At 30.8% G+C, this 10,080-nt stretch overlaps 1 protein-coding gene across 1 annotated transcript; it reads right to left on the bottom strand.

The window, feature by feature from the left end:
- Positions 1–3,451: 3,451 nt before the first annotated feature.
- On the bottom strand, positions 3,452–8,806 carry LOC134701003 (uncharacterized). Its single transcript, XM_063562152.1, has 3 exons — positions 8,765–8,806; positions 6,176–6,629; positions 3,452–5,312 (listed from the first exon to the last, which is right to left on the bottom strand). The coding sequence occupies exons 2-3, from the start codon at positions 6,625–6,627 to the stop codon at positions 4,904–4,906; spliced, it is 861 nt and encodes a 286-aa protein (XP_063418222.1). The 5' UTR covers positions 6,628–6,629; positions 8,765–8,806; the 3' UTR covers positions 3,452–4,903.
- Between the last annotated feature and the right edge of the window lie 1,274 nt (positions 8,807–10,080).

The raw sequence follows: 10,080 nt of genomic DNA, 5'->3' as shown, positions 1-10,080 counted from the left end.
ATATGCACCTTATAATCCAATTATAGACAAAATAGCCTGATTATTCCAAAAAAATATATTGTAGAAATCTGCATCTGGTGCATACTCAATGTTTATATAATGGTATGTTTGAACACTATAATAAACGTGCCTGTTAACATTCGATTCAATAGAAACAAAACTCGACAATTGAGCTAACAAATTTCTCCATAGAATTCGAACTTACTTCTTGATTCAACAGTATTTGTGTAGACATATTTGTAGCCTGAATTCTATATGAAAATACTGTAAACCTACTCGATGTATGAAACTGTTAAAAAGTATAATCATGACCAATATACATGTGGTTGAGGACACAACTGTAAACGATAGTTAGTATACAGTGGTCAAATTACAGTTTTGGAAAATTTATTACTAGCAATGCATGTGTAGTAAAGAACATAAGGTAATGACATTCAATCATTAATGTTTTTGACTTAACCAATATTTAAAGACTAGATAAATTAAGAGTCCAACACAGTTAAGACACTCGGCCTTTGATAAAACGTTTGCAAAATTTTTATTTGTATCGGTTTATTGCAGCATATTTACTTTGTCTTTTCATTTATACCAATAATGTATTTTATATGTTTATAATATCTCTATGTCACTATGTGTCAACACATCGCCTCAATTTATGTATAACAAATGGCAAATGGAATACGTTCTTATATGTTATAAATAATATGAGGAAGGCGCTACCTTAGATGCCAGCTTTATACTAAGACAATGTCCTATATATTGATTGGTTGTTGATTGCTTAACGTCCAGTGGCAAATATTTCATGCATGTTAATAACGACTGTCCTAGGCTACATTAACGTATTGTTTATGTCTAAAATAAAATAAGTTCAGATGGATAATGTTTAGGGAACGGACATTGAACTTGAAAAGGCATGACGGGTTATGGTATTTTTCCTGAAAAAAAAATATTCTGATTCCCAAATTGATGAATAAAAAATCTGTTCAAGCTTAGGACAAAAAAAAAATTGAATCCAGATCTTCACCAAAAATGATTTTATCTTTCAAATATGCAAAATAAATTTAACTTTTGTATATTTAAAACCATAGCAACTTTCCAAACTGCACATGTCAATCTGTACACAGTAGTTTTTAAGGTGATGATAAGGCCGTATTTGCCAATTTATAGTTATGATAAACCTTAAAGCTATAGTTAAATTTTGACTAAATAATTTGAATTGATAGCATTCAAGGGCTTCGTTAAAAAAAATCTGACTCGAATAAAACAACATTTGTATTTCTGATCATCTTCATTTTGTGAGTTATACATCAATTTCATGTACTAATTCAGAGTAGGTTTTATGTCCTTTCTTGCATATATTTGTTTTTGTTACATGTGCATAATGTAGCTTACTTTTCAAGATTTTATATAACAGCAAAAAAAAATTGAGAATGGAAATGGAAAATACAAGCATGTCAAAAATTTACTTTCGAGTAATGCTTAATCATTTTGTTTTCAAGAAGACCCATTTGGTTTCCAGACAATAACTTTAGTATAAGTAAATGGATCTCACAATTGACATGTGCCAATGTGCTGCAAAAATATCTCCTTTCCCTTTAATTCCAAAAATTGCACATGATTTTTGTTTTTCTCACAGAAACACATGAGTTATTTCGTTAATAAAACACTTGTCATTGTTTGAAACTTTCAGTAATAAAAATGTAGTGTAGCCTGTTTAAATGTTTCACTGACTGTGTGAAAATTTTAACAGAGAATGTACAAAACACTTGATAAAATTGCATTAATCTGCAGAACTAATTTGATAGCTTTCCTCACAATATATTCACAACTGAAGGACATAGAACTAACATATTGTCCATGCTATTCTGATCTGAGTTTTTATTCATACATACATGAATACAGGCATGGCTGGTGCTGTTTCAAGTTGTCTTCTTTTTCGGTTTCTTGAGAAGTAATTGTTTAACCTGTTCAGTCACTATAAAGTGTTACAATTCTTATTTAGATGCAACGCATAAATAGTGACCAAAAATGTATTGCTTTCCCATGAGAGATTCTAGAAGAAAAAAAAATGTACACATTTTCAATATTTTTGTAGGACTTACTATTATATGAAATTAAGCATATATAGAGTTAGAGACTTCTGATGAATAGAAATATGTGGATTGACATTATACCTGTTTTAAAATTAGTCCATAATGAAGTTTAAAGGATCTCAAATTAAAATATGTTTGATTTCAACTGACATAAAAAAAATGGTGTTTTTTATATGTGCTAAATATACATCTTTGGTCGTATCAGGTTGTGCGTGGCGAAGCATTGTATTGCCTTTAGGTTTGTTTTGTTTTGGTCATGAACATAAATTTGTAGTTCTGTTGTGAAGTTACTAACATGAGAATACCCAAATTGCACCTAAATTGTCATTTTTTTTTACCACCTTTTGTTATTGAACCAGACAGAAGTTTATTCATGTATATTTCGAACAATTTGACATTATTCCATGCTTTAACTATTATGTTTTGAAGAAAAGGATGCTGGTAACAAATTTAATTTGCTCATTTTAAAAAGATGATAATAAGCATGATGAGAGCAATTAATATATATACAGTTGTCAGTTCTAAATGTACTATTCAGACTCAAGTGTCCTTTTATGATTGAACTTAGAGAGAAAAAACAAAACAGTTTCCATCTACTGGGACTGTAAAAGGTGTGACATAATCAGTGAACAGATTCGTTGAGAGTTTGCCAAAGGAAGTATAGAATTAGAAGATTGTGAATTATTTGAACAATTGTTTATGTTTTATCATTGACTATACATGATGATGAATAACCGTGATCACATTCAACAGTAGTAGTAAGAGGAAAAACTCAATGTCTTTATTTTACTGGTTTTATTAAGTAGAGTCTGTTTCATCAATCTTCAAGCAAAGACCGAAATAAATTTCTTTGTAATTTTTATAACACCGCAAAAAAATCTATCTTGTCAAATTTGTTTGGCGAATTGATATATTTTGAAATTTAAAATTAAAAAAATTAGGGAGAGGGGATTTTCCTTCTTTCTTTTTTTTAGGGGAGGGGGGTTCATACTATTTTCTTCAATATGAAAAAAAAATGTGTTGTGGGTTGTTCTTTTTTTTGGGGGGGGGAGGGGGAGGGTTCTCATATCTTAGGAATTGAAAAACCAATATATTAAAGAAAGATTTGCAGTCATCACTGCTTTCATTGGTTGGACTATATATTTCAGACTCAGACAATTTAATTGAATTAATTCGAACCAGCCATATAACATGTATAGTCCTACATGTGTAAGTCTGTCAAAGGAGGTTATAACTGATTTGTGGCAATGCAAATAATAAACTTAAGAATATAAATAAATATCTTTATTCAATGAATTCAAAATACTAATATCTATTCAACTTCACAAATATGTACTGAATAAGCATCATGTGAATCATTAAATAAAGAAACATGAAATTTACAGTTTTTTACAAGAGAAGTCATAATGAACATTCTGAAACTTATTATACTAGTAAGGGAGACACCTACATATACGATTTCTTATTCAGTCAACCTGCATCACTATGCATTATGCGGTGAAGAAGAATGATTTTGTGCAATACAATGACTATCATAGCAAATAGATGCTAACAACAGAATTAAAGGTGGAAATAAGCAAGGAATGACGGTCCATTCAAGATAATTGTCTGTGTCTATTGAAAATAAGTTGTGATTGCATTGCGCATTTCAACTTCCTGTAAAAGTATACAGTTATTTTCCTTAAAAACCTAGTGGCAAATAAAAACGCTACATATCAAATAGTTCATAGCCCCAGATAAGCTGCGGATTTGCGTGATCATGCAATATATATAATTAAAAACCCAATGCTAATGCCCATTACAGGGTTCCATAACCCAATTAATTCAAAAGAAAACCAAACTATATGCCAAAAGTATGATTTCGCAACATGCTCACACTTTTATTCGATATTGTTTGCGTTATTTACCCTTATCTGATTACAGTCGTCTCGTAAATCTATTTTAATTATACTTATAATTGGAAATGGCCTATCATTCTAAAAATAGAGCCCTGCGTCAAGTAGCTGAAATGGGTCCCTTTTGGAATTTTCCGTAGTTCAAAAAGTACACATGTTTATGTAAACATTCCGATCTTTTCCGTGTTCATCCAATTAGCGTGTCTGATGGCTTTCGGTCGATCTGGCCCAAGTCGACCCGTCCGATTTCGATCCGGTCCATAATTAAAGTCCAATGTAAAGGCCCAAATATAAAATGTATTTATCAGGAATAAAAAAAAAGATATATAATAAGTATGATTTTTGTTATAAAGTAAACGATGTACGGTAAAAAAATATTAAAAAGGTCTTTAACAAATAATTTCTATAGATGAGTATAAAAAATAGTAATAAGTTATTAATATATACATTGTAATTAAATCAAATTAACGAGAACATTGCTAAAACGATAAACATGAGTTTTCGTTAAAACGAAATCAGTTGGAAAAAATAAAAGAACAAATCAATTATGACATGATATAAGAGACATACATGTATACTTTGTATTTTAAAAGTCTCAAAATTAACCAAATAAAACAGCTAGCAATATACAATTAAAAAAAGAAACATATGTAAGATGGAAAAAAATCTGAGGTTGATATGCATGTAATTATAACATGCCTAAATATACAATATTGTGTTGATGAAATAACCCAGTACATTAAGGAGCTTGGTGGTGAAAGACACAAATTGATATTTGATTGAGGGGGGAATTGAAATTGATAATCATGATTACTTAAAAAAAAATGGTGGGTAATAAAAAAAACAATTTGTGAATTTCTATTTGGAGCTCTGTCAATGTAATAATATTGATAAATCTCAGATTAATTTTAGACATCAAATAACATCAAAAACCAATACTGATTTTCCCCATTCATTGACAATATATAATTTATCATAGTTTTTGGTAAAACATAGAGCAACTGGCTGTTTCATACCATGTCTACTGTCCAATGGTATATCTAAAACCATGCCGTCCTGTGTCAGTCGATGTATGTTGTTAGAACCCTGTCCACTTACATAGACGTGTCCATTGTTATCAGAGCATATGTCAGTAGGCATAACCATAGTTTCAATTTGGACAATGTGTTCATTGAAATAATGCTTGTAATTTGTAATCTTTATATAGCTCTGGCCGGCTAAACATGAAAAATAAGTTCCAGAGTCAATTGCATGGAACTTCACAACACGGGAGTCAATAGGGTTTCCAGATAAAGTACTGTGTTTGTGTTCTGGTGTTAGACATCTGCAATAGATTAAAAGTAATAAATATAAAATAAAAACCAAAATGAAATGAAAAATAGAAATAAGAAACGGTTGTAAGGCTATTCTTTTTAAAAAATGATTTCTGGATTTCAAATCAACCGTTTTAAATAATTGCACTTACCACCTTGTTGTCCTAAAATTATTTTTGGATTAAAATAAAATGCAATTAATCAATAAGCAATATACTTTGAGTGTTTGTAACTAGTATTTGCCTTGCCTTATTCAATGGCGATCGATAATATAGTAGCAGCACTACTGCATACCAAATTATTCTTGCTGATACTTTTTTTCTCGTTAAACCCTTTTTTGTTCAATTCACTGCAACTTAATTCCACGAATTTAATATATATATTTGTTGTACATGTTGTAATATAATAGAGAACGGCAATGTATATTCGCGTTATTTCTTTTCTTGTGAAGTCAAGAAAGTAAATCGCTCGCGATAATTAAATAATGTACAGATTTAATAATTATTGACATAATTGTCATTCTTTAAAATATGTAGAATTATTCAAAACACTAAGGTATTTCTACCATCAGACAAAAATTGTCTTACCTTTATTTTACAAAACTTTTTAAAGTTCAGGATTTGTAATGCTCTTCAACTAAGAGTTTTGTTTTGCCTTCTAACTGTTTGAACTCGAGCGTCACTTGCAAATCTCGTGTACAAAAGTGCGCGTCTATCGTACACAATTATAAGTTTAGTATCTTTGCTTACTTTTTATAACACAACTTAGTCGATGAACTAAGTCAGGAATATGACAGTTGCTTTTCGATTCTTCGGTTGGTAAAAAAATGATTAAAAACAAATAAGATCTATAACATTGTATAAAGACGACTTACATGCTATTGTTATTGACTGGATATGCGTACGAAGAATTAAACATTTTTACACCAAGGTAACATGGAACCTTATTTTCATTGTCCGTTCCAGAATTCGGTACTGCTGACACACATACTACTGTAGTACAATGTTCGTTGGCTGTTGTCTTATGTATTACAACCAGACGGTCTGGGTCTATTCGTAATACAGATCTAATATTCGGAAGGGTAATATATCCTATATTTTGACTTGTAATAGCCACATCAAATGGCTCGCTTTCTACGCTTAGCTTATTTAAGTATTTCCCAAGAGGATCAACTAAAAGCAGGTTTTTTTTATCATAGTCACACAATAAAATGTTCCCAAGTGTTGTCGATGCTATTCCAGTAATTCGTCCAAAATCATGGTGGAATGTTGTTTTATAGGCGAATCCATGTCTAACATCTCCTGGGACTGCCAATACCTGCGCCATTCCTAACATATTTGGAAAGAAGCATAATTAGTTACAGAGTGTGATTGTGTTATAAAACGATACATTCAGGGTCAGTAAATCCATATAGGACAAGGGCGAAAGAAGTTTGAAGCCTTAACGGAATTGTTTACTCCAATATAATCTAATTGCTTACTAGCATACAGTGATATGAATTAATCTTACCGATTATATAATATGGGAAATTATGACGTAGGTATTAGAAAAGTAATATACAACTATCTTCCGATGTATAATGGTCATTAATAGTAAAAATAAATGCATTTCTAAGAAATTTGCTTTTGTCTAAAAGCTGGAACATTACAGTTATGTATGTTGACAATGAGTGCAAATTTTACGGCCCTTTATAGTTTGTTGTTCGATGTGAGCCAAGGCTCCGTGTTGAAGGCCGTACATTGACCTATAATGGTTTACTTTTTTTTTTACTTTTTATTTGGATGGAGAGTTGTTTCATTGGCACTCACACCACATCTTCCTATATCTAAATATAATGAAAACACCTTTTTTTCTTAAAGAAACATAACATTTGTTTAATAAGGTACACGTACTACTCAAGAAGTTTTTTAAAACATACAATCTGAAACTTCTTTTACAGGATCGACGTGCCGAAGTATTTAAGCTATTAAACCAAGAGTTTGAAATGGCTAAGTTGCAATCATCCCTTCGTTTTTGATGCGTTTTGTTTTTTGATTTTGCCATGTGATTATGGACTTTCCAAATTGATTTTCCTCTGAGTTCAGTATTTTTGTGATTTTACTTTTTTCGTAGATTTTACCGACACCGTCACGAGTTGGTATTACGGAATATCCTTTTCACAGATAATATCGGACATGTTCCAAGTTATGACTTAACTACAATCTTATTCCCTTTCCATGAATTAGACTATTATTGAGGTATGTAATAGCATGATTAGCAGGACGGTGGTCACATGTGGTGCAGGATCTGTTAATCCTTCTGGAACACCTGAGATCACCCCCAGTGGTTGGTTGAGTTTGAGTTGCTTCGTTTTTAGTTTTCTATGCTGTGTCCTCTGTAAAACCATTTTTTTCTTTTCTTTTCCCTGTCATTTCACATTGTTTAAAGAGGTGTCTTTTTGGCACTGAAACCAATCTCATTTAATATGTATGCACAATTTTCAACAATCACTTGTCCTACACAATATTTATGCCCCACCTACGATAGTAGAGGGGCATTATGTTTTCTGGTCTGTGCGTCCGTTCGTCTGTCTGTCCGTTTTTCCGTCTGTATGCCCGTTCGTTTGTCCGTCTGTCCCGCTTCAGGTTAAAGTTTTTGGTCAAGGTAGTTTTTGATGTAGCTGAAGTCCAATCAACTTGAAACTTAGTACATATGTTCCTTATGATATGATCTTTCTAATTTTTTAGACAAATAAATTTTTGGCCCCATTGTCACGGTCTACTGAACATAGGAAATGAAAGTGCGAGTTTTTGGTTAACGTTTTTCGTCAAGTTAGTTATTGATGAAGTTGAAGTCCAATCAACTTGAAACTTAGTACAATAGTTATCAAAGGTACCAGGATTATCATTTAGTACGCAAGATTTGCGTTTCGTTTACAAATGTTACCTATGATATGATCTTTCTTATTTTAATGGCTTATTTAATTTTTACCCATTTTCATGGTCCATTGAACATGGAAAATGATAGTGCGAGTGGGGCATCCGTGTACTTTGGATACATTCTTGTTTACTTATATGTTAAACTGTAAGTTTAACGGTGTTGTTACCTCTTAATATTGATGTGGATTTTATTTTGTACAAGTACTTTACAAATGAGTTATACAATGGTCATTTTGCTCATATTTTCCAATGCACAGTTAAATATGAACTAACATATTAATATAATTTCATGGGGTAAACATTATTTGAAATAACTATGTGGTTAAAAGTTTAAACACTATACTAAATCAACACGGATTTGTTGTCATTTTGTTTTGGTACGTTTCTAACCTAAACGCAATTTGATGTTATGTTATGTAATGTTGAACACGTATATCATTGTACAGTTCCGTACTGTATTCATAGTAACTGAGATAAAAACTTAATGGTGGCATTTAAATATTTTGTGCTTTTATACATTATGTATAATAACACAATTAACTTACTTGTTTGTCGAGAAACGTGGTGTGTAATTACTTCCTTCTCAAGTTTATCGTTATTTCAAAATGTATGGAAGACTATTTTAACAAATATAAAGTATATCGTTGTTGAGACAGCACAACATATTATCTAGTTCTTTATCAAATGTAACGGTATGCTATTGATAATATTGATACATACATATCAGTATGCATTTATTTTATTATAAAATAACGGAAAAGAAAATAATTGAATTTTAGGAATTTAGACAACCGAAAAAAAAGTTCAACCTATCAAATGATAAACATTCATTTCAATATATTTCTCTTCAATTATAAGTATTAATTGTGTTGTGGTGCTCAATGCTTTTCAAAATATTTGTTTATGTAGAATATGTTTAACCTTACTATGAAATAATAGGCATTCGATAACCACCTCATAGTGGACAAAAAATACGATGATGATAGTAAGCTTTTCTCAAATAGCAAAATAGAAAATATAAGAAAATTAATTTAACAATGACATCTCATTTTATGATTTTTTTTATGCATTATAGAACATATACTTCAGTCATTTTTCTATATTTTTTTATTGCCAAAAAGACAACTCTCCCTGGTAATTAATAGTTATCAAAAGTACTAGGGTTATAATTTTATACGCCAGACGCGCGTTTCGTCTACATAAGACTCATCAGTGACGCTCAGATCGAAATAGTTAAAAAGCCAAACAAATACAAAGTTGAAGAGCATTGAGGACCCAAAATTCCAAAAAAAAATATAGACCTTTAATCAAAGTTGTTATTGCTACAGTTATATTCAAACCGGTAGTATCTTTCTGCGTTTATAATTCACTACAAAAGTCTTAAAGTCTGAAAAGACCAATTTTTGTCCTGATTTGCATGAACTTTAACTCGACATTCTCTAAAAGTATGACTTATGTCTTAATTTGTCTTGACAAATTCTAATTTGTAATAATCACATTTTAAATACGGTCTCAAAATTTCTCGAGATATTCTCAGGACATTTTGAATTGTGTCTTAAATTTACTTTTAAGTTCTGAGGTTTTACAAATGATGACCAATATTCATGATATAACTTTAATTTTTTTTTCCATATTTAAAAAATAAAATCACAAAAATACTAAACTTAGAGGAAAATCAATTCGGAAAATCCATAATCACATGGCAAAATCAAATAACAAAACGCATTAAAAACGAATGGACAAGAACTGGCATATTCCTGACTTGGTACAGGCATTTTTTCAAATGTAGAAAATGGTAGATTAAACCTGGTTATATAGCACTAACCCTCTCACTTTAATGACAATCTCATCAAATTCCGTT

The sequence above is a fragment of the Mytilus trossulus genome, unplaced genomic scaffold, assembly GCF_036588685.1.
Source record: "Mytilus trossulus isolate FHL-02 unplaced genomic scaffold, PNRI_Mtr1.1.1.hap1 h1tg000210l__unscaffolded, whole genome shotgun sequence".
In the NCBI taxonomy this organism is placed as follows: Eukaryota; Metazoa; Mollusca; class Bivalvia; order Mytilida; family Mytilidae; genus Mytilus; species Mytilus trossulus.
The sequence above is the reverse complement of the archived record's forward strand: the minus strand, read 5'-3'. Positions and strand labels throughout refer to the sequence as shown.

Coding starts and splice junctions, on each gene's coding strand:
- LOC134701003 (XM_063562152.1), bottom strand. CDS start 6,627: ATGGCGCAGGTATTGGCAGTCCCAGGAGATGTTAGACATGGATTCGCC. Junction 5,313..6,175: donor CCAGTCAATAACAATAGCAT/GTAAGTCGTCTT, acceptor AATCTATTGCAG/ATGTCTAACACCAGAACACA.